We start from the raw sequence: 26,763 nt of genomic DNA, 5'->3' as shown, positions 1-26,763 counted from the left end.
TCATCCTCTGGAAATCGATAATGCCGGTCGGAGGAAGAGTGGCCGGCAAAGGTGTCGGCGTACACAATTCGGGTGGATCTAGCGACGGTAAATATACTGATAAAATGCCCGGTGAATGCACGTCGTTGTATTAAATTATTGAATTATCGTTCGGCAACGATTATTATATTATTATAATATTATTACCTACATTGAGTTATAGAATTTTTGCTGTAAATGGAGCCACTTGTTGATTTTTTTTATACATTTTTACAGATATGTGTTTGTGATATTCTTATGAGGCAGCAAAAATAATACACCATGTCCCTTAGTTCGATTCAATAGTTGTAGAAACACAATGTTAGTTAGGTACTATAATACTACTATTTTATTACTTATATTACGAGGCACATAGGTATACATATACATATACATCTGTATATATAAAATTTTTTTTCTCGATTTTATGAAATGATTGGTTACCATTTTGGGATTCCGTTAGAGTGTGAACAAAATATTACAAAAATGATTATATTTATAATTTTATAATGTGATTTATATTGTATTATAATATCACGTATAACTATATCGTATTACAACTATAGTTCCGGACTTGATTCAACCAAACACCAATAGCATGCTCCCCCAGTGTTTAAGTAATTAAATTATTCAAACACAAATTTTTGTAATTTTTAATCACACCTGAGAACCATATTTTCAATCAATTAGATTTGTTATACTATTTATTTTACTTTTCACCATGTGCATCGTGGCTATACACATTTAAATTTTCAAATAGGAATCAATCTATTTTACTGAAAATCGTTCAGGAAATGGTTTTTTTTTTAAATGTTTGAGTTAGTAAAATACGTCATATTATACTACAAAAGATAAGACTCCTTAAATGTTTTTACAAAATTATAAAATAGATATAGTATTGGATCTGGAGTATTTATCATAATCAGAATTCAAAATCATGTTTAATGTTTTGGTAGGTAGATAGGATTGATAAATTCATCATGACGGTTTTATTTCCTTTCTGAAAAAATATATTGCATTTTAATATGTTATTAAATAATGCTTGAAGTTTGTTAGGGTTTTTTTAATGTATATAATATTATGTAATATATGTATACTGTAATATTGTAGTTGTTAATTGTTGTTAGTTAGTACTCCGTCTAGTTGCGATCAAAAGTTTGTGAAAGACCCGATACAAACCACACCAACGTGTACAATTGACGTCTTACAAAACTCTCGTCATACTTGGTTAATATAAACTTGTGTAGTGATATTGAAATATTTGATTCAACCAAACTATTAATAATGGATTTCGTTGATGGATGTAAAATAGCTGATAATTCTGTATGGATTATTTTTTTGGATAGAAAGATGATGTGAAAAAACTGAAGGGTTATAATTGTAAATATAAATTGACTCATCATTTTCTGGTATTTGGATGTAATAATATTATGTTCATAGAATCGCCAATCGCAGTGGCTAGGTGACCAATATTCTGAAGAGTCAATTTAAAAATGATAGCCATAAATGTAACTTACGAATGGTTAGTTCGTAATTATAATGATTGTTTTTGTATGTTATATTGTAATTTGAAGCCAAGTGGTTTATATTTTTAATTTTCCGTTTTTTTTTATATAATAATATTTTTATACCAGCCTACTGATAGAATATTCAAAAAATCATATTGAACTGTGGGAGCTGCAGGGCGTAGGGTTTATGCTAAAACACGTTTTGGTATATTCTACGTAGGTTGCCGAGAAAGATAGAACTGCATTAAAAAAATATGTTTTGCGAAGATAGTTGATATTTTTGTTATTAATTGTAACTTAGACCAGGTCCTTTCTACTGGGAGTGATGACACAAACATGTTTTGTATATAATATATAATATATAATATAGTATAAAGTATATTATTATTTATTATAATATATAATATTATTTACCAAGATGTTTATTTATTAATATTTAAATACACATTTAAAAAGTATTGTTCAAGATCGTTATAATAAAAAAGCCTTCTGGTGATTTATATAAAAAATAAATTGTAACCATAGTATCTCAATTCAAAAAAAATGTATTGATGGATAAGACGTGAAATGGAACTCTGTATACAGTTTTATTTCAACAGCCTTGATTCTTAATAATAGTTTTAATTAATAACAAAAAAAATGGATTGTTGGTTATAGTTGCTGTATTGGCCTTACATTTGGTTGAATCTACATTAAACATAACGTTGTTCCTACGTATATTACGAATTGAATTATATAATAACAGAGTGTATGAAAAACGACAAAAATCCCGAGGCAATTTTCTCAACTATCCTTCGTTACAGATATTTTTATTATTCGATCAAACCCCCTCATAAAGAATTAAAATCAAATATTACGTGTACTGTGTACACAAGCCACAGGGTGATTCACTCCAATCATATTCACCCCCTTTATACTTTAGTAATGCATTCTTATTTTTTAAATTGTTAAGTAAACTTTAAGAGTTAAAGACTTTATTTTTAAATATGTATTTAGATTTTAAACCATTTAAGTATACGGCATTACAAGCTTCATTTTTCAATTGAGAACAACCTTTTTTACTGCAAATTGTTGATCAGATTTCATAAGCAACTTCTATACATCGCATGATTATCTTTGTTTCTTACAGTTAATGAATAAACATACTTTTAAAAATGTCTCACTCCAGGACCTAGGTACTGACCTATATACCTAACTATAGATATTATTTTTTCTTTTTAATTTAAGACTCATTTGATTTTTCACATAAATTAAATGGTTCATGAAATGTTAAAACCCTACTCTTTATACTACGTCAGTTTTAAGAAGCTAATATTAATACCTCTAATTTTTAATTATCATAATATCTTTTTAACTTATTATTGTGGACCATAATTATCCTTAAAGTAGGTTGTAGGAATTTTATGTTTAATAACTCAGAAACTATACTTATACCTATGCCCTAGGTAAATAAACCAAAATTCTTAACAATAAAAAATCATCTCCTCAACAATTTAAGATAAAACAGGTTTATTTTCGATTTGAAAAAAATTAAGTATGTATTGCCACATAAATACATGATGATCTTCTTTAAATAGTTAAATTATAAACAATCTTATCGTTCGTTTTCGTCATTAAATCTTTATTTTCACCAAATTATTTAAACAAGTTAACTATATCCCCAACAAAAACATAACAGTGAAAAAAGGCCAAGTTCCAAACTTCTCCCAAAAAAGTAGGCCTATCAAAGTAGTGAAATCTACATTGTGGCCAAGTCTGCTATTTTTTAATTCATAACCTCAATGCACTCCTACATTAAAGAGCAACACTTCTCTTTTATTTGTATTGTTTAACACAGTCAGTTTCTGAATGAGGAATAAACTAGACTTGGCCGCAATGTAGATACCACTACTTACTATGATTCGCTGTCTTTTTTGAGAAGAAATCTAAACCTTTTACTTTATTCTGAATCTTCTTCTCCCCATCACCCTCGTAAGTCATAAGTGAGCACATTCGATAATGATGTTTTTTATTCCTCATTCAGAAACTGACCAAGTGTTAAACAATACAAATAAAAGAGAAATGTTGCTCTTTAATGTAGGAGTACATTGAGGTTATGAATTAAAAAATAGCAGACTTGGCCACAATGTAGATTTCACTACTTTGATAGGCCGACTTTTTTGGGAGGGAGTTTGGAACTTGGCCTTTTTTCACTGTTATGTTTTTGTTGGGGATATCATTTATTTTTGCGGGCTTCAGCGTCGTGGACGACGTGTTGTTATTATTTATTTATTTTTTATTTTTTAATTTTAATTTTCTTAAATTTATTTTTTATTTTTTTTTATTTTTTTTAAATTAATTTTTTTATACGTCGTAGATTTTCTCTTGTAAGACCGTTTGGGTTTCTGTTGAGGAGCTGAGAAATTGGACTCTTGAGCGTTGTCAATACCAGGCAATGATACCCAAGTACGGTCTTTTATTTTTCGTCATCGAGACTTTTTAGATGGAATGTCTGTTAAGTCTGGCCTATACAAAGTTCTTAGACGGTTATGTTATATTATTATTTTTTATTTTTTTATTTTTTTTTTTTCGATCGTGGCTATTTCGGTAACTAATAATTCCATTCAATTCATAAGAGTATGCATTATGCAATTTGTCATCAATGTTTTTTGTGACGTTATCACGTAAAATTTCGTTCACAAACCGACGAATATTATTAGAATATTCTGTATTTGTATGAGTATATTATATTTTGTATTTGAATAAAATAAATGTACGAAAACATGATTATGTTTTATAAATATATATATATATATATATAAGTCAACTACAATTTCTTATTACCATATTGTAACGCTGTTTGAAAGTAAACGTGTATGCGTGCTAAGCGCGCCACTTCATACGTTTAGAAATACACACTCTGGAGAGCCATTCATTTTGAAAAAAAATTCAATTTTTAGATTTTTCCCTTTAGTTACATTGTAAAATCTACCTTTGTGCCAAATTTCACGTTTCTACCTATACGGGAAGTGTCTTATAATTTTGATGATCAGTCAGTGAGTGAGTCAGTCAGTCAGTCATTAACAATATTGCAAATTTTTAAATCCTGCCATTTTGAAATGGCACAATATTAAGGGCTCATTTTCTTACAGCGTGCTAAGCTACTAGAGGTTAATCTGTATTTTAAATTTCAAAAGTTTATCTTAAGAGGAAACAGAGATATATGGGTTAGAAAAAAAGGGCGAATTGGTTCGTGTAAAGATACACTGGCATTGCTGTAACTTGGCCTGGCGCACTTCCGTGCGCTCAGATACATTTTATTACTTTCTGTTATATAATTTAACCAATTTATACTATACCCAAGTCTAGAATAAAACAAGTTTATTAAATATTAGTACTATTAACGGATTAATAAAGGATTATAAACAGTCCGGGCCAGTTAACAACAGAAATCCCAAATAATATGGTGTCTTGGAATATGCGGTTTTAAATTGTAGGTATATTATTATCGGATAGCTGGTATGCGATCAGCTGCGAAATCTGATTTTTCTATTCCAAAACAACGGTGGGGGACACATCCTTGCGATGTCTGTACGTCGTACTAGGTCAATAAGCCCAGATAATTTATTGAGATATTACAATATCATGTTTGACGGGTTTTTCGCAGGGCACGCGTCCGGTGGTTTCAACGAGGAGGTCATATGGATCAGCATCGGCATGAGTATTGCCATCGTCATACTGATAACGATAGCTCTGTGCTATTTGGCTCGGCAGCGGTGCAAGAAGAGACAGGAGATAAGCGTACGCACTTAACATGGACAATATGTAAACACATACATCATACACATACCTAAGCATACCTACTACGACCACCTAAATACGAGTTCGTCGCTCGGCGGACTGCGTACACAGAGTTTATGTTATTTGGACCACCCCACTCGCGTTGTCATAACTAAATTATTATTATTAGTAGTAGTAGTATATTATTAGTGTCATTATTATAATTATTTCTATATTATTACTATCATTTTTGTTTTTACTATCGTTGTCGTATATTGAATGTTAGTCCTCGACTGAAGATCTGTATTCTTTGTCGTCCTTTACTTTCGGCGACCACGTGACACGTGTCTGAAAATCCCCCCACCCCCGTTCCAGCCATTTTTTTGTCAAAAATTGGTCACGCGGCATACTATTAACCTATACCGTAAGTCCCCCCTCCTCCCCCTCGCAAACATTTCCGTCACATAGTCACAACGTTAGAATAAATCACGTCACGCGTATAGTTACTATTGGCGACTGATAAACCCCAAGAGAACCGTATTTAACGCGAGACGTACAAGTTTCAACGTGTCACATCCTCCATGCGTAAATGAAAGATCCTTTCGACGTCAGACACGTCATTATTCGTTCGCCGTTTGGTGCGTATAATAATATACCTACCGGTGACATTATACATTTTGCAAAACACTCAAATATAATAATATAATGGCCATCGTTGTCACGTCGATATAGCACTTAATATTTATTTTACATAGATCATATTTTGTTATATTATATTCACGTGAAAACGTCACACGAATCCTAAGACATAGATTTAATATTACAATAACGATTAAAGTGATTTTATGTGTATCCCCCCCCCCCCCCCATACTTTCCGTAGTAATTAATAAAATATATTGATAGTATAATTTGTAATATTGGCTTATATTTCAATAGTGTTGTAAGCTGCACACCGCGACGAGTGATTATAAATTATTATAATAATATTATAGCACGGCACGCGTTTCTTTTTCGATTATAAAAATTTTATAATAATATGTATGCAGAAGACGAAAAATCATACATTTCAGGACGGTCGTACGGTCGTCGTTCCGTGAAAGCTTTGACGAGTACAATAAACCATGTAATAATAAAATATTTTACTATAGTAAATTGTCACCATTACCGCTGTGATGATTGATTTCATTTTTATTTATAATAATTCACATTATTCAATTAACGATTATTATATTTTACTTATTGAAATCCTGAAACTCCCGTGGCGTTACTCCACGTGATTGTGTTTAATATATTAATATAATAATCGCATCACCAAAAACGATTTATAAATGTAATACAATAGCATGTTAATAGCAATACTTCAATAGGTAAACAAAAAAAAAAATAATATTAAAAATTCATAGAAATGTAAGCGAAAAACGTTATATTATCTCCATGTAATCAAATTCAAAATCATAATGATATTATAATATTATGTAAGCACTGACAATTATAATTGCATGTATGTTTCGTATTGTATCCAAGTTCTGTAACATGCATATTTCGTATAAATCGCAGAATATAACTTTATTTTATAAGTTTCTTCAACGTTTCTATCAGTAGGTTATTCCAAAAGCTGTTACAAAATTGAAAAATATAAATAATACCTACTTTAAAAAAATTAGTTTAATTTATAAAATACAATGTACTAGTATTATGATGAGAGTGGAAAACGCATCCAAGCATAACAAATTAATAATATATTGTAGGTGTGCTATAGTTTGTATACTTTATACAACAACATGTGTACGTGTGCTGTGTTTATATAACTGTTTTAATATAATATACTAAGACCAATTAATATTAAAGTCATATTTTTAAAATTATTTAATTGTGTAATCTGCGATACAATATTATATATATATATTAGTGTATGTAATAGACATAAGACATATACTATTATAGTATCAACATATTGTAGTGGTTTACAATGGAAATTATAATATTGTCTTCTATGCCTAATAACATTTGATTGTAATAAATTATTATATTGTATTGAACCTGAAGCTGTCTGTTCGTTATTTATTCATAATAAAGTAAGCAAATAAACTAGCCAAGATACCTAATCAGTTTTCCCTAACCCCTAACGCCATCCAATAAACAAAAAAAATAATTTTTGTACCTGACAATTATATTAAAAAATACGAAGTCAACGATATTCTACAGTCAATATGACTGCTTAATGTGTTCTGCACTGGCCCAAATTTGTGAGTTTGGCAACACACGGGCGATATTTTACCGCACGACATTTTTACCGCGCCGTATTTTTACGGCGCGTTTTGTTAAAATGCATTAAAATGAATAGAGCACAACACACGAGTGTCGCGCCGTAAAAATAAGGCACGTCATTTCAAAAACTGTCGCTTGCACCTTGACTATACCGTCCGTTCAAAATAGCGCACGATAAGTATTTTCCGTTCATATGCACTAAAATAAATGAGCGGCATCACATGGGCCGTAATAATCGCGCGATAATTAAATAGTTTGTCATTTGCCTATTGTTGATCGTAGTAGTCGTACTTGTGCTTGTGCTGTTCAACATGTCTTCAGCAGAGGAAGAAATTCAGGTTCTTGACGAAGATATTTTGGATGTTGATCTTTTGATAACATTAGTAGAGGAAAATCCGTTATTATTATGGGATAAGACATTAGATTCATATTCAGACAGAAACGAAAAAAGGAAATGCTGGAAAGACATATTTTGTAAAATAAAACCAGGATTTGAAGAGATGGATATAAAGGATCAAAAAATTATAGGTAAATTATTAAAATTGTTTATATTTATTTATTTAGAATAGAATATTATGTTTTATTAGGTGTAGTGATATTTGAAATCTTAAAATATTATAATAATCACAAAATATTATAAAAAAAAAAATACTGAGTTTAAAATTATTGAACATAAGTTGATTAATTATTATAATGTGATAACTAAATAAATGGTTTTTGGACTAGGTACATTTTTTATAGAGTAACATTAGATATTTGAATAACATTATTTAAAATGTTTTTGTTCTATTTTATAACTTTTTTATATATCATGCTGCCAAGGTCCAACAGCTCCAACTGAAGAAAAATAATCAGCAAATGTATTCCTCATATCATTTGCTGATCGTGTGCCACTGTCAGATGTAGTGTTTACATCCTCTAATCCATTAATAGACAGAGTATCTTGAAAATGTATTCCGTTTTTTTCTCGTACATAGTTGTGTAGAACGCAAAATGTTTTTGTAATATCCACTGCTAATTCAGTTGTAACATTTATTGGCCGGTGAAAAATTCTCCATTTATTGGATAGTATACCGAACGCACATTCGACATACCTTCGCGCACGAGACAAGCGATAATTAAATATACGTTTATTTTTTATTAAATTCCTGCCTCCATAAGGACGTAATACATGTTGGGAAAGACCAAATGCCTCATCTGCTACAAAAACATAATCTGCATTGATATTAGTATTCAATATTGGACAACTTTCAGGAATATTAAGTTCATTTTTTTATAGCAGATTCCAAAACGTAGAATTTTTAAAAATTGTCGAATCTGAATCTTTTCCAAATCATCCTATGTCGACAAAAACAAATTTATAGTTAGAATCAACGATTGCTAGCAGGACAATTGAGAAATAATGTTTGTAGTTGAAATGTTGACTTCTAGTTCCCGATGGCTTTATCATACGGATATGCTTCCCGTCTATCGCTCCTAAACAATGGGGGAAATTAGCACGTTGTTCAAAATAATGTTTTCGTCTGCCATGGTTGACATGTCAGCACATACTGAAGAATTTTTGTTCATATCGCCAAGTTGAGAAATATTGTGCGGTAAAATGACGCTCGTGTGTTGTTCGATATTTTTACTGCGCGTATTATTTTTTGTTTATGCCGTAAAATGTCGCACGGTAAAATAACGCCTGTGTGTTGCCAGCCAAACTCGAAATCTACGATAATGTGTTACAAACTTGTGTAGAGTACCTTCAAAAGAAATATGATAATTTATTGTGAAACGAAATAAAACGAAATATACATTTAACGAGAATATCTGAGTAGGTGATAATTACATTATAAATTGTAATATTCAATGTATGTTACCGATTGTAATAGTTCCTAGACTTATGAAAAAAATTAAAAAGAAATACTACAAGAAGGTTAAATCCACGGGCATTCAATTTGTCACAGGATATAACGCCGTTGAGGATCAGGTAGTAATTATACAAAATAATAACTGATATCGATTTTAAAAAACTCTTATATCAAATATTAAAATATGTATTCAGTAATACAATATATGCATGCTTCCATAGGTATTAATCATAGTATTTTACAGTCGTTGACCATATTATTGTAATATATTGCATAATTCATAAAATTTTACTTAAATTTTACATGTAAAAGCATAGGGTCCTCCGGTATAGGAAATTCGTAGTACAGGCTCCTCCGAAACTTTTATTAATAACTCAATATAGGCGACCCGCAATAATGCGACTACATTTCTAAACAGATGGGAAGACACCTTCCGTTAATGATTTATTGAAAATACAGGTAATCGGAGCAGTGGTAACGTCGCGACAACGGCGCAGGAAATATGCAGAAATATTATCTGGACTAGATCCACGAGTGGTAGATAGCTAGTCAAGAGCGGAAAAGACCTCCTCTGTGGGGATATAAATATGGGAAGGAAGAAATGAAAATTGAGAGACTGTATACGTATTTAACTTGGTAATTGGGTTGACACGTGGTTTAATATAGACGGAAGAAAAGTAACTAGCGAATAGGTCGGAAACTCTATCTCCAATAATATAATAAGAAAACTGTATAATATTTTTATGTATGTCTATGTATGTATGAATGTATGAATGTATGTATATGTGAATGTGTGAATGTAGGTATGTATATAATATGCATGATATAGTCGATACAAATATACATCAGAATATTATATATATTATTTTTTTCAAGTGTAAATAAAAGGGGAGGTAATGTATTTTTGAAGGGGAAGGCGTAAAATATATGTCGGTCACGTGTCGGATCGGGTGACGGTTGTGTGAGTGACGAGTTGGTGTGTGTTGCGGGTTACCTATATTGAGTAATTAATAGAAGTTTCGGAGGAGCCTGTACTACGAATTTCCTATACCGGGGACCCTATGCTTTTACATTTAAAATGTAAGTACAATTTTATGAATTATGCAATATATTATAATAATATGCTAAACGACTGTAAAATACGAGCATAAATACCTATGGAGGAATGCATATTGTATTACTGAATACATATTTTAATATTTGTTACACGAGTTTTTTAAAATCGATATCAGTTATTATTTTGTATAATTACTACCTGATCCTGCACGGCGTTATATCCTGTGACAAATTGAATGCCCGTGAATTTTACCCTTCTTAAACTCCGTTAAATTTAAGCGACACAGGTTTGTAACATAGTTGTTTGAGTTGTAATCTTTCTTTTTAATTTTTTGCATAAGTCTAGGAACTTCTACAATTGGTGACACGCGTTGAATATTACAATTTATAATGTTATTATCACCTACTTAGATATTCTTGTTATATGTATATTTCGTTTTATTTCGTTTAACAATAAATTATCATATTTCTTTTGAAGGTACTCTACACAAGTTTGTAACACATTATCGTAGATTTAGAGTTTGGCTGGCAACACACAGGCGTTATTTTACCGTGCGACATTTTACGGCATAAACAAAAAATAATACGCGCAGTAAAAATATTGAACAACACACGAGCGTCATTTTACCGCACAATATTTCTCAACTTGGCGATATGAACAAAAATTCTTCAGTATGTGCTGACATGTCAACCATGGCAGACGAAAACATTATTTTGAACAACGTGCAAAATTTCCCCCATTGTTTAGGAGCGATAGACGGGAAGCATATCCGTATGATAAAGCCATCGGGAACTAGAAGTCAACATTTCAACTACAAACATTATTTCTCAATTGTCCTGCTAGCAATCGTTGATTCTAACTATAAATTTGTTTACGTCGACATAGGATCATTTGGAAAAGATTCAGAATCGACAATTTTTAAAAATTCTACGTTTTGGAATCTGCTATAAAAAAATGAACTTACTATTCCTGAAAGTTGTCCAATATTGAATACTAATATCAATGCAGATTATGTTTTTGTAGCAGATGAGGCATTTGGTCTTTCCCAACATGTATAACGTCCTTATGGAGGCAGAAATTTAATAAAAAATAAACGTATATTTAATTATCGTTTGTCTCGTACGTCTTGGAACTATTGCAATCTGTAACACACATTTAATAATACAGTTTGTAATGTAACTATCGCATATTTTTTTTTTTTTTTTTAGTTACTTTGGCATTCTGTTTAAACTGACATTTTTTTGCTTTTCTAAATATAATTTATCATATTTCTTTTGAAGATAAGCCAAATCCCGTATTACAGCCTTTAATTTGGATTCTAATTCCATATAGCCTTCTTCGGTATTCGAAAGACGTTTGAGCTTTAATCTAAAAATACAAATTCATATAGTTTTTATTTGTTTATATATAGCTGCAGTTTAAATATAATATAAACCCTTCTTAGTTAAATATTATACATTATACAATTTCATGATGCAATTAATGTGCAACACAGGCCACAGTTTTTGATTTTTTAAGTGAGAAGATTAATTGCGTAGAAAAATATTGATTAATCGTTGTACCCATCCATTCCAGTGGTGTATTTAGGATAGGATGGCTGATAAACCCGGTCACCCCCTTTTTTGTGTAGTATACAGGCCAGGCTTTATAATATTATATATATATATATGTGGTATTTAATCTAGTGGTTGCCCCCACCTTAGGAGATTTCTGGCTAAGCCACTGCATAATTTATGTCAAGTATAAAAAAAACATAACAATACTTTTATATTCATTTATCTGTTATCTTTATCTAGATACTTTAGGCATTTTTATCTATTATCTCTATCTACATTATATTTTAGTTATCTATTCCTAACACTGATTATCACCAAAATTAATAATCAAAAACCATATAGTAAAAAAGGTAGACTTAGACAAATCAAATAGTAAAATAACCCAAGTTTATAAATCTGTAATATTACCACCGAAGATAACTTTCTTACTAACCTAATATTCATTAAAAGTACTGAACTACAACATCTCAATTCTCAATTGATAATGACTCAATATAATGTTTCATTCATAATCAGGTTATTTTTGATTCATTACAGCTATTCATATAGTTTTTACTTGTTTAAATATCTATTCAAATATAATATGAAAAATTCCTAGTTCCTTTTTATAGCGATATTTAACATGTATAATATAAATTATTATAGTGTAAACAAATCTACAGTACTCTCTCCTACAGTACCACAGGCTAATTACCTAGTAGTCAAAGCCTTAACCCTAATAAAAATATATATATATATATATATAAATTACACTAATTACGTTAATTCATTTTTTTGGATTGACAATTTTGTGTTTTCACTTTTTGCATCTTTTATATTTTTAACTTGAATTTTGTAATTCAATTCACTGTCGGTCTGAAACTGCTTAAATGCATTTGTCAATTCTTCGTTTTTTCGTTTACTATTATTTAATTCTTCTTGCATTCTAAAGATTTTTTTCTGAAACTAAAATGTATTATATGTTTATTATTATTTAAGTATTAACTTAAATTAGCTGATTATTAAAGTAATATCATTTACATTATTCAATAATAAATAGATTTTTCAATAAGAAAACATTGTCTAATACTAAAATATATTAATAAGTACCTAACCTACGAGAATGTTTGTAAGTTAGTAACTCTATGTTATTTAGAGAAAATTGTTTTACCTCTTCAACAGTAGATTTCATTTTGTTCGCTTCTAATTGTTGAACCTTTTGGCATTTTTTATTATATTCTAATTGCCTTTTCATAACATCCGAGCATTTCTCTGAGTGTTCAGCTTTATATTTTAACTCTTCTTTGTTTTTCTCCACATTTTTAATGATTTCATTTACTCTCATGGAATCTGGAAAAATAAAAATAAACTATAATTTACACCACTTATTTTTATTATATTAGACAAATATTTAAATGACAAGGTAATACGTGCTTTTTCTCATGGAATATATTTTCTTATAATCATTTCGTACTTGTCTACATAGCAAAGTTGATTGTCTATTTGCTAATTTACGTTGATAATCACAACTATCCATTTGAATCTGTTAAAAAAAACACATTATTATTTAATGTATCTAACATAATCATTCTCAAACAGTTACAGTAAAAAAACAATAAACAATCAAGAAATTATTTTTTAACTACCGATAAATAGTTTATGGGAATTTGTTTTAAACATTTACCTCTAGCTTTTGAATTTTTGATTCTTTACCCAAGACATCCAGTTTATTATATATTATTTCATATTTTTGTTTTTCGAGCAATACTTTTGCCGCTTTTTCACTATCTTTTGCTTTTTTTGTATCATACAAGCTTTTAACCACTACGTCTCGATATTTTTTTTGTTCTTTCACTTGGTTATCAAATTTTATTTGCTTTCTATTGAATAAAACAAATAGCATATATAAAATTGTATTTTATTATGTATAATATAAGAATAAAACTTACGTTTTGATAATTTGTTCTAAAGCAAATATTTTATTTTCGTAATGTCTTTCTTTTATTGAACCTAGAATTAATAATTAATTCAACATTTAAAACGTGACAACAATCATAGAATAGGTATATTGTATAGATATGTAGGTATATATTGTACAAAAGTTCCTATCATTCATAACTAGGGCTTGAACTAAAAACATACTCAATATATACATGCAGTTATATACACAACTTACGCGCAAATTCAATATTAATTTAAGTTTACGTATATTTTTAGCATTGAAAATGATTCTAAGTTTATTTTTAATTTAGGTACTTTTTAAAATATAAAAAATATTAATTTGATTCCCTACTATTCACGCCTACTTACCTACGGCCACAAGATTATTATTAATTTATAAGTACTCCAAATAATTGTTTTATTATTATTTCACGATGTTTTTAATATAAATATAATGATACTATTAAAAGTTAGGTATATTAAACAACCAATAATCAAATATACACTAAAAAGTCATAAAATCAGAACGTACACACATAAAATCATAGTTAAAAGATATATTTAATTGAATAAAATGTATACAAATTCTTTAAAGTCATTAAATTTATTTCCATACTCTTTATCAATGGATAATCTAATAGTCACATAATTAATAACATGCAAATACAACGAAATTCAAACCCTAATTATGAAATAGTTTTTTAAAATTTTTATTAGAGAATATACAATCTATACACAAAGGCATAATAAGAATATTATGTACTACAATAGTCAATAAGTTTGAACATGAGGATAGGGTGAGGAAAGAAACCATTCAGTGATCGCATTTCTTTTTTCTTAAGATAAAATAGTTAACTTTTGAAATCAAGCTATTTACTAATTGTATATAATTATTATTATTATTGATAATATAGATGATAGATTTGTTATAGAACTTACCGCATTTTATTACCGGCTCCTCGTCTTCAAGTTTACCATGTTTTGACTGGTACTGTAAAGTAAAATTTGTATTACTACACTTAAATATCAACTTTCATTTTAAGTACCTATATAATATATAATACATAATATTATTATGTATGGGGTTTGGATTTGAAGGCAATATAATTAATAAAAAAGCGGGTCACTGTAATAGACGGTATTAAATTTGAATTCAATGATATAATCTCATTGTAAACGAAAAACGGTTCTCAGCGTGGACAGTTTATCAGCCTAGGATATTTTATATTGTATTTATATTGTTATTAATACGCTATAGCCAATTAAGTTGAATTATGCGTATTTGTTTAATATCATATTCATTATTTGTTGCAAATAGTTTGTACACAATAATATGCTTTAGCAGTTTCAAGTACCCAAAAATAATACTTTTAAAATATAACACAAAACAAAAATCAATATTCTTCATTTGAATATCTAATTTCGTCCAAATTTGAAAATAAAATATCTATAAAAAAAACAGTGATTTATATTTTTTAGATTTTTTGGTTACATAAGAACCCAACCTTGTTTTAAATGTTCAATCCTTAGCTATCAACGTTTATATAGGAATTGATAAAATAAACATATGGCGTAAATTTCAAGTATCTACTGGTACTCGTTTTATAATTACATCAAAATAATAAAATCGCTACATGACAAATAGATTGAATATTAAATGTTGTAAAAACGCTCATAAAAATTTAATTTACTATTCCAGTAGTTATTTTTTTTTTAGGTAAAGGTAGACATGAAGAATCTTGTATATAATTTTTAAATCTTAGATTTAAAAAGAAAATTTTTTACGAATTTCTAACTAAAATTTATCTAAAATTTGCAAATTTTTGTAATTTTTATTTATTTAGTCAAAATTTGAATTTTAAATGAAATTGGAAAAAATTAGATCAATTTATCAATTGTGACAATATATTTAGAGCCTTATATTAAGTTTTTTGACCCAAAAAATAACATTTTATTGACATTTAAAATTAAGAACTTAAAATGTTTGTATGTAAACAGTAGAAAACAAGTCAAAATATTTTGAAAATTTTATAATATTGTAAATAAAATGCTAATATTAACATTCAGTTAAATTATAATAACTTTAAATATAACATCGACAATGCGTAGTCATCAAAAGCTCCTATCGATTTGTTCTATTGATATATTATGTATAGAAAACTATCAGGTCAATTGATATTTAAACACATACAAATTAAAAAAGAGCAAAAAAACAAAAAAAGGCATATATAGGTAAAAAAATAAAAAAACAAAAAAAAATATTCACCCAATATCTTAGAAATTAAATGAAACACATTTTATTTTAAAAAATTATTTTTCTATTCTTATTAAAAAAAGGCATTTGCCTTCAAATCCTAACCCTAATTATATACATATGAAGTTGAGTACTCTTATAAGAACTATCACCTAATTCCAATATTCGCTTTTTTAACTAGGTGTTTGAAAAGAACGTCGTTCATGAAAGTCACTCGTTTTTTTTCAAATAGAACGTGAATGTGAACGAAGTTCACATATTTAACGAATTTGAATGATTTTTAAGACGTTCAAATTTATTTTATAAATATTGATTGATAATACTATTATGATAATATAAAATATATATTACGAATTAGAAAAAGAAGATGCATGGAATTCCAGTGGGCACGCTTGGACATAAAACAACAATAATATTATGATTTCCACGATTTTGTATTCATATTTAAACGATAAATAAAAATAAAATAAAATAAATTAAATGAACGACAAAATGTACGCATTCATATTTCCAAAGAACGTGATCGTGTCCATTTGAAAAAAATATGAATTTGAACATGAACGAGTTCCTTTTTTAAGCGCTGAACGTAAACATAAACGAATTCATATTTTTAGTTAGCGTTCCAAACTCTGATTTTACTTTGTTTTAAGATGTATATAATATACTTTTAAATTTAATCTGTAAACTTTATAAAATAAAAATATTAAAAATATCAAAACTAAAACATTCGTATATGAATTTAAACGTTTCAATTAAATTAAATAAATAAAAAATGTTAAATTACTTTTACGTAAAATAACCTTAGTTCTGATTCTTTTAACAGTAAACACTAGTTATTTCAAAATACGAAAAATATGTAATTATTTTACAATATATTTTGTTTTACACAATTTCAGTTTACTACAAACAATATAAAAAATATATATTTTCAGTGTTATCATTATTCATTATAGTTTTTTTAAGTTTTTAAATTTTTTTTATCGTACCTAATTAAATGACGGATATGACGGATAATACATTTTCCTTGATATACCTAGTAATTTCTTACGGATAAATAAAATAAAGATTCTACTTTCTAATAACTTGTTTGGATAATATCTTACGAAAGGACAATCAAGGTTACTGAATTTTTTTGACAAAATAAGATTCTGCTCCATACATTCTTCTAATTTCTTCTTTATTACTGTTATATCTTCTCCTGTATATATAAACTTTGTTTTTTGCTTCTCCAGTTCTCGCTAAAATACATATTATTATTATATATATATATTATATGCAATATAGGTAAGTTGTAAAATTAAATGTTTAAATGATTTTTTTTTTATTATTACAGCAATTTCTATTAATTTCTTATTTTCCAATTGCTCTGTGAATATTATTCGTTTAAATATGTTCATTTGTTTTTTAAGCCCACTTTCATTGTCTCTCAATATTTCAACTGTTAATTTCAATTGAGTTTCTTCATCCTAAAGGAAAATTTCATCAAGTTAATTATTTTATGATTATGTTTAGTAATTAAAATGTTAAATAAAATAATCACCAATTTTGCTTTTAAATTATTATTTTCATGAACTAGACTTGAATATTTAAGTTTGGAATCTTTGCATTCCTTATTCATATCTTGAATTGTTCTTTCCAGAGCTTTAACACGTGTTTCAGAATCACTCAATTTTTTCTGTAAAATTGGTTTGTGAAATATACTTAATTTGTTTCAAACATAATACACAATTTATTCGTTTGATGTAATATGAAATTGGGATACATAGTTTTCTAACTTACCAATGCATTCTCAAACTTAGTCTTATGAATTTTAAGTTCTCTATTCAATCCTGTTGCTAAAATATCTCTGGAACGTAATTCGCCCTCATATTGACTTATTTGTACTTGCAATGTTTTAATATGTATCTGAAATTATACGCATATAGTAATTGTTTACATTTTGAAATATCAAAAATACTTCAAGATTATCAGTCTTAGCTTTTTTTATTTCATTTTCAGCCTTTGTTCGAAGTTTATCTTTATGTTCTTGGGCTTTTTCTAGATTACATTTCGCGATAATTTTTTCAAGCTTTTGGTTTACAACCTATAAAGATTTATTTTATATTCATATCTTGAATAATATAATAGTTTGCGAATTGTGTTATATTATTATTTATTACTATTAAAGCTGTATTTTGCTCCGTAGTTTCTTTATATTTTTTTTCTATTTCTACACGTTTTTCCATCGAAAGTCTATTGGCCAATAATAAATTTTTTTTATCCGTGGTTAGCATAGATATTTCCTTATTGAATTCCGTTATTTTTGATTGATACTTCGGTAGTTTGATTGAATAATCCTAAAAAAAATGAACTAATAAATTTAATATATTATTATAATTCATCCGCGTGTACCTACGTGATCAACTAACTGAATAATAGCTATAGGCAGATACACGTTTTCTGATTCAATTTGTGTGTGCATTGTGATTATTAAAACAAAATGTTTATATTATGCTAAGAAGTGTTTTAAACACTACATTTTTTTAATCAAAATATTTTACTATTTTTTATTATAGGATTAATTTGTATTTATGTTATACATTTTTTAACAACTTCTATATAAATGTTTTTAATCAGAAGAAGAATACTATAGCAATTTAGTTTATGTGCGCGTTTGAATGGAACAACTTCGTTTAATTCAACAGTGAGTTATATATATTACGTTGATTATAGTTCAAACTTAGCTATACCTACACTGCGATTTGAATTATACGTAAGAAATATTATAGAGGTACCTACAAGCTACAGGTCAATACAGAATCTTTGTTGTTCTTTGAAAATATGTAAACATTAAATATCAGTATATAAAGCTACTATCGGAATTAGTATTTAAATGAATACCTACTTTATATTTTTTATGTAAGTCTATTTTCTCTTTCTCCTTTGTATTTATTTCTGTTCTTAATAGTTTATTTTCCGCATTAAGTTCGGAGCATTCATATTTAAGCTCAGCGTTTTCTTTTTTCACTTGATCTAACTCGTGCTCGAGTATTACAGGATCATAATATACTTCTGGTCTGAAATATTAATCAAAATGTTAAATCTTTGTTATACGGTTATACCAAACACAATATCACTACATGTAAATTTTACGAATAAAATAATAAACAGTGTATAATAAATGTATGGAAATTAAAGTTTTAAACGTCGGACACAATACGATCTACTTACGATTCTTCCCAAATAGGAATGAGTTCTCTTTCAAAATCCATTATTGTGTCATCCATCATTATAATAATACTTTATACTTAATAGGCAAATAACTAATACAAATTATTACACTTGTCAAAGCCAGTTAACTAATTAGATACAAATATAAAGCGATCTCATAAATCGCAATGCTTAACAACAAGTTATGTTTCAAACATAAAGCGTATCCATGGATATATTGGACTTTAAAAATAATATGAATCCGAATAAAAATACATAAACAATTTATTATTATTAAATATTTCATCGTTATATGCAAATAATACTTTTAATAAACCATAAGTAAGATAAACTATAATTAGAAATATGCTTGTACCTGATTTGCTCGATTAACAAATGGAAACCAATGTATAAATAAAATATTAATTTCTAACATTTTTTTTCTCCTATTACCAAAATCAATCATTTATAAACGAAAATGTCCATCGGAAATATCAAAATCCCTGTCTAACCTAACTTAACATCCCCGTGGTTGGACCTACTGGATCCAATTATGATTCTTAATCATCCCGGGAACCCAGGGCCGTCTTGGTGGATGTCGGGGCTATGTGTGAAATGTTTTTGAAAGGCCTATTTAGTTGGTGTTAGGTGTTACTTTATGGTCTCATAGAGAGTAAGCAACGAAAAGGTGCTTCAGGTGCCATGCCATCGGTCACAACACCAGTAAATGCACCGCAACCGACCGGACGGGGGTGTGTTGGAGATGTGGCGAAAAGGGTCACGCAATGAAGGATTGCATGGCTGGGGACAACCGCTGCCTGGCATGTGAGTTGGCGGGGCTGCAGAGAGCGATTCACCGGCCCGGGTCGGACGCCTGTGCAGCCAGAAGGAAGGCCGCAGGCTCAAAGACTTCCAACGATACAAATGTTTTTGAAAGGCCTATTTAGTGGGTATTAGGTGTTACTGTAGGGTCTCAGAGAGAGAGTCGGAATTCAAGCCTATATCGACGACTCTCAATCATTAGATGAATATATATGACTTATTATGGACCCGATAACTTATTTTTGCAACCGGTCGCGGGACGTTTCCATTTGCGGGGCCCTGTGACACAGCACATCTCGAACCGCCTTCAAGCCGGTCTTGCGGTCAAACTTCAAACACACACAAAAAGTGTCATCAAATTCGGTTCAATCGTTTAGAAATGCATAAAGAGCATACATTACAGACAAACATTAACTTATTATTGATATTTTTTAATAATTTCAGCCACGTAATTAATTTTTCCAAGTCAAATTTTACATTAAATCCTCCCCCGTCACTGATTTATTAGAGAAAACCTTATGAAAATCCGTTGATTACTTTTTGATATATGTGCGTAAATACAAAAGGTGCTTCTATTTTATAATATATAATATTTAGATAAATAATCCATGGAGCTTTTGTAAGATACGAGTTTACAACGAGCAGTTTCGAGCTCAAAAGGCTTGTCACCGGTCACGTCATGGAGTGGCTTCCTTGACGATAGATAGGATGAAAATAGATCGAGTAGGCTAAGATAATATAGTCTATAGACCATATACTACGAATAGGTATAAAATTATTGAAAAATCACGTACCTACATTATTTTTCAATAAACACCACTTTGCAATGAAAATCGTATCAGAGTTGAATGGGATGGAGTCAAACTTATTTCTAAACGGCTAATAAAGTAAGTATATCATAAGAGGATTTTATAGAGGATTTATAGTAGATAATCATAATACTATTATGATGACGACATTTGAACGATGATACTCTATTGTATGGTATAATAATCTAACGTATTACGTAATAGGCACTTCCGTTTAATAACAAACTAGATAATACGATTATCATCCAAATACCAAATTACAAGAACTATTTTGGTACTTTATTATTATATTATATCATAAATAGCTATTTACTAGTATCCGACAAACTTATAAATTATAGTATTAAAGAATTGACACGTATCACTAGAATGCAATTAATAACTATTACCATTTGAAAATGTTAACTCCTTATTGAGCTAAATAATTTGCCTTGTATATATTTTCTATGTTATATAAAAATATTATTAAGACTTAGTAATAATTAACCTTGAACTTTAATAAAAAACACCAAAGAAAGTTTAGAACTTATACGAATACAGCCATTCAATTTTAAATATTATGTATTATTGGTACCTATATAATAACGTGCATTAAGAAAATAACAATTGCGAGTCACTATATATATATAGAGAATAATAAATATTTCTTCCACGTGCCATAATTTTGATTAAATTGGACTATAATCCTTACTCCTTAGATCCAATCACTACAAAGTACATATTGACTCTGCTTTGGTGCTTATATAATATCACGGTGGTATTACTGTATTATATCACATCCACTGAAAGGAGGTCACATCCTAGAAGTAGGGTATTAGCTAAAGTGAAGTATAATAATCTGAAAATTGTAAAAAATGTTTTTAGTAAATACATAATGTATTCTTATAATAGGTACAGTCACATTTTCAAAGCCAAGTTTAAATATTCTATAGTATATTCGTTAAAAGTCAATTGAATATTACTGTATAAAAATCCTACGACCACGCGCGTGTAAAAAAATATTGTATTTGAAAACGTGCGACCCTTCAGGGATTCCAAATGATGATGATTGAAATAAGTTTGAAGTCGGTTTAGCAGTAAAATGATATATTCGTTTATTCTAGTAATATAATTCATATAGACATATTGTAATCGTATAAAAGTGTAAGTGGCTGAGTGTAGCGTGAAGTTGCTCTGGTCTTAACGGCTCTGATACATCTGCATATGCTGTGTTTATGGCCCTCTAATATATGACGCCGGCCAGTGGTGGTTATGGGGGTGAGGCAAGTAAGGCGGCGCCTCACTTGTAATTTTCAGGAAAATAAAAAATATATGTTTCTTTATATTAGTATCTTGTACTATTTTGAATTTTAAAATTTTAATCGTATACTTTAATTTTTAATTTTAATTTATATAGGTTAGGTATAATGCTTTAGAATTTAAGTTTAATAAACAACAATATTGAATATTATTTTTTTGTACAAAACTTGTACAGTTGTACCTACGAACGCGAGAACGGCTGCGCGTCGCTGTAACGTAACTTACGCGCCCGGTGCCGCCCCCACTAAAGCGCTGAGATCGACAGAGGCGGTAGCCGCCGTCGCCTAAGTTTGTGCATGCGAGGTGCGTCTACGCACGCACATGTAAGCTCGTAAAATCCATTATATCTTAGTCCGTGCTTAGCACAGAACACAGAGTAAGTTACTCTATGGCACAGAGCCACAGAATAGTTTTTATCATAACTGGCTAATCTTCCCGCTCCACGTTGATAACTCAATACCATTTAAAAATTTTTGTGCCTGTGGGCAGTGTTAGAGTAATAATGTATTTACCATTTAATATTTTTCCACCTCATGTAAAATTAAATGAGAAAACCGCCACTGATGTCGGCTCCTTTGGAAATGGATGGCTCGCGTATTTTGCCGGTGTCTTTAGATGTGGTCATTTCAAAAGTGGTTGTTTTCGTAGGGTTGTAATCGTTTAGCTTCTGTTGCTGCTATAATGCTAATTTTGTTATGTTTTCCGAATTATTAGAAGGGCAACTGGCTACATACCGTCATAAATTATAATACGCATTATTATATTATAATATATGTTTTAATGTTATTAACATCCTGCAGTATCATAATAATATTTTTATTATTATAATTATTGTTATAATTTATTACTCGGATAACGGATTAATAATTCAGTGGTGGCGGCGGCGTCTGGGAAAGATCCACGTATATGGATTTCCAAAAGTTACGCGTGAGCGATTGTCCTCTGGTAATCGATAATGCCGATCGAAGGAGGAGTGGCCGTCAAAGGTACACAATTCGGACGGATCTATCGACGGTAAATACTGATAGGTTAGGAGATTATTCGGCGCGTCGTTGTACTAAATTACTATGCGCCAAAAATTATTAAATTCCAGCTATAGGTATTTACTATTTAGTTATGGACTTTGAGCGGTAAATAGAGCCACAGGTTGCTTTTTTAAAATTTTTACAGGCATACGTAAGTGATATTCTCGTCAGGCACTATGCAGAAAATAATACACCGTGTTATTTAGTTTATTACAATTGCTTTAAAAATTTGTGTTGGTTACTATGATATTATTTATATATTTCACAACCATTATTACTACGATAGTACGATAGATACATAATAGTATATAATTTTTTCGTTTTTATGAAATACCTGTCGATATCAGTGAAACATAATATTAAAAATGTATACACTGTAAAGGTCTAATCCAACGATTATACTTCATGTTTATTGACATACCTACAAATTATATTGTATGTTTTGTACAACACACGTCATATTGCGTAAAAACACAAAATGTAAACTTATTTTATAAGATTCCAAAATCTGTTTAAAAAAAAAATATTACTTAAGAAAATTAGTTTAAATTAGTTTAGTTTATTAAGTATAATGCACTAGTATTAAGATGAGAGTTGCATCAAATCATAACATATTCATATATAGTAGGTACGTTATAGTTTATGTACTAAGACCAATTAATATTAAACTCATTTTTTTTTAAATTATTTAATTGTTTAATCTGCAATATCATATATTAAAATTATTCATATATATTAGGGTATGTAATAAACATAAGGCATATACTATTATAATATCAAATATTTTAGTGGATTACAATGGAAATTATAATATTGTCTTCTATAATAATATTTTATTGTAATAAATTATATTATTACAAACCTGTAGCTGTAGACTGTTCGTTATTTGTTCAAAATAAAATGGTAAACTATAAACGAGAAGAGAACACCGCACGAATAAAATAAAATAAATTACTTTTATGTTATCAGAAACACAAAGTTGACCACAAATTTTTATTGTAGTTGTTTATTTTATATTGACTGCTCAATGATTTTTGCAAGTGCTCAATCACAAAATATACGATTCATTGTATTTTTGTACACGACGGAGATGGTATATTATTATAATATAAATCCAAGTACTTTTACTATCCTAAAAGGTGATGACAGACACAAAAATAAAAAATAAAAAAAAAACACACATCTTTGTAAAATCAATTCATCCATCGCTTCGCTCAGAATCTAAAATCTATTACATAATACATAACGATCAACCTCATATGTATTAGATGTATACAAGGAATTTGGAAAAACATCCATCTGCAACTTTTTAATGGCTTGGTAGAGAATAAAAACAAAACCACGTGGGTCAGGGTTACACGTCAGAGTCTATGACGTGCATAATATATAGAGCCTCCGAATCGGACACACTCTCCTAACGCACAACTTCTTGATGAGTCAAAACGAACATCTATTATATATCACAGCTAATGTCAAAAATTCAAAAATTTCCGAAACCAATTCCACATCTCTGAATAAATGTGCCAAGCTGCTCTAGGGACTAGGACCGACCTTACAAGATACAAGAAACATAATTTAATTTCGTATCTCCGAACCGTGACTATAATATGATTTCGATATAAATTTAATATGAAATTGATATTACTATTATTATTAATCAACAAATAATTGAATTACAATTGCTCTAAAATCTATGTTCTTTTGGCGTAATAGTGTTACACATATTATAAAAGTGCCAAATTATACATGTTAGTTAAAATATATTGTTCTTTATAAGATTCATTTTATTATATTCATACTTTATTAGTACATTGTGATTGAAACAAAACAGAGAACATGGTCATTTAAAAAAATAGGAACTTAATATATCTATTATCAAAAAACAAACATAAGTAAATAATATAACCTATGTTTATTTTTTAATCATTTTTATCAACTGTCAAAAATAATTAGTTGAAGACTAGATAAATCTACACTATTGTTCCAACCAATGCTAAAAGTGAGGAATTTTCTTCTGATATTCTAAAGGTACTGGTGACAGACGTCTAATATAATATTATACGTACAGGTTAGTTTTATTAAAAACAATCATGTCGCGAGTGGCGACGCGACGTTCCGGCAGAACAAATACATATATCGTATATACTCGCAGATTCAGTTCATTTTCATTTAAAAAAAAAATGGGTTTGCTATGTTTATGTTGATATATTCGGTATTGATCTCACCGTTTGCAGAGATAGGAAATATATTTACTATAAAAGGTCACAGCCTCACTGGACGGGTTTTAATTTCGACGTGATTAAACACACTTCATTCAGTTACGCTCAACATTTTAATATATTTTTTTTAACAACAAACGAAGATTCCTATGTTATGCTATTATACGCGCACAAAGGCCAAATGAAGTTTGCAAAACAGTAATAAAAAATAAAAACGTGATGATTTCTAATGATCTTAGGACGTTCGTCTGCACGATGATACTCGTTCGAGAACTACGAAAATTAAAATAACTCTCCATAAACAAGACGCGTCAACATAATAAAATCCAGTGTGGAAGTTAATTATATATTATCTCTTATGAAATGAGAAAACCCAGAAACAAACGCTGTAATGAAAGAAATGTAAATCTTTCAGTTGATTATTAATAAATTTAAAATAAAAAATAAAATTAACTATTCATCAAGCCGCATATGTTTGGTAATCTCGTTGTTATAATCAAATATTCGTTAACATTTTTTTATTGATCATATTATCTTATATTAATTCTTTGGCAAACATATTCCATGATACATTTAATAAAATAATAGTTTGTTAATATAAGACGCTACACGATGGTATAAAATCTTAACGTTGAAAATATCATTGTAACATAATAGGTTTTAAAATTTGGATTAAATCATACTCTAGTTAAAATTGAAATTTTTTCAAAGGTAAATATATTAATATAGGTAATACGCATAAGAAAATAATTTACTGAGTATATCGTCGATTGTTTTTGGCGTTTAAATTTAAAATAAATTCATATTTGATATCTAAGTAAACATTAAATAACGAATTAAAATAACAAAAATAAACAGGGGACAGTAAATATTTTTTTAGTTTTCAAACTCGGTTAAAGGTATACATCCCATGCAGTATTATAATTTATTATATTAACTGTTCTATTACTAAAAATGTTAAAACAATATTATACGATAAGCGCGAATCATATCAATTTTCTTCAGTAATAGAATATTTTACATTCTACTGTATGATGGTTAATTTATCATCCTACCATATCTAAATTCGAACGTTTTGACAGACGTCTGTTGTATTTCACCTCATACGATGTAATATTATACAGACTTTAGTCACCCGTTACGACGTTAAGCGACATATTATATTATGAATACAAGAATACGAACATGTATGAAAGTATGAGACAG

At 28.9% G+C, this 26,763-nt stretch overlaps 1 protein-coding gene across 1 annotated transcript; it reads right to left on the bottom strand.

The window, feature by feature from the left end:
• Nucleotides 1-11,672: 11,672 nt before the first annotated feature.
• On the bottom strand, nt 11,673-19,559 carry LOC132949605 (uveal autoantigen with coiled-coil domains and ankyrin repeats protein-like). Its single transcript, XM_061020585.1, has 14 exons — nt 19,079-19,559; nt 18,354-18,530; nt 18,152-18,277; nt 17,974-18,099; nt 17,735-17,869; nt 17,526-17,660; nt 17,298-17,432; nt 14,880-14,931; nt 13,949-14,009; nt 13,684-13,879; nt 13,434-13,542; nt 13,171-13,349; nt 12,781-12,965; nt 11,673-11,832 (listed from the first exon to the last, which is right to left on the bottom strand). The coding sequence occupies exons 2-14, from the start codon at nt 18,465-18,467 to the stop codon at nt 11,673-11,675; spliced, it is 1,713 nt and encodes a 570-aa protein (XP_060876568.1). The 5' UTR covers nt 18,468-18,530; nt 19,079-19,559.
• Between the last annotated feature and the right edge of the window lie 7,204 nt (nt 19,560-26,763).

The sequence above is a fragment of the Metopolophium dirhodum genome, chromosome 7 (assembly GCF_019925205.1).
Source record: "Metopolophium dirhodum isolate CAU chromosome 7, ASM1992520v1, whole genome shotgun sequence".
Classification (NCBI taxonomy): Eukaryota; Metazoa; Arthropoda; class Insecta; order Hemiptera; family Aphididae; genus Metopolophium; species Metopolophium dirhodum.
This window is presented reverse-complemented; position numbering and strand designations above follow the sequence as displayed.

Bases quoted from the DNA above. Each gene is read 5' to 3' on its own strand.
- LOC132949605 (XM_061020585.1), bottom strand. From the start codon at position 18,467: ATGCTAACCACGGATAAAAAAAATTTATTATTGGCCAATAGACTTTCG. The intron at 17,661-17,734 runs GTGATTATTTTA...ATTTTCCTTTAG, and splicing joins ATAATTTAAAAGCAAAATTG to GATGAAGAAACTCAATTGAA. The intron at 12,966-13,170 runs GTAAAACAATTT...AATACATTTTAG, and splicing joins TGAAATCTACTGTTGAAGAG to TTTCAGAAAAAAATCTTTAG.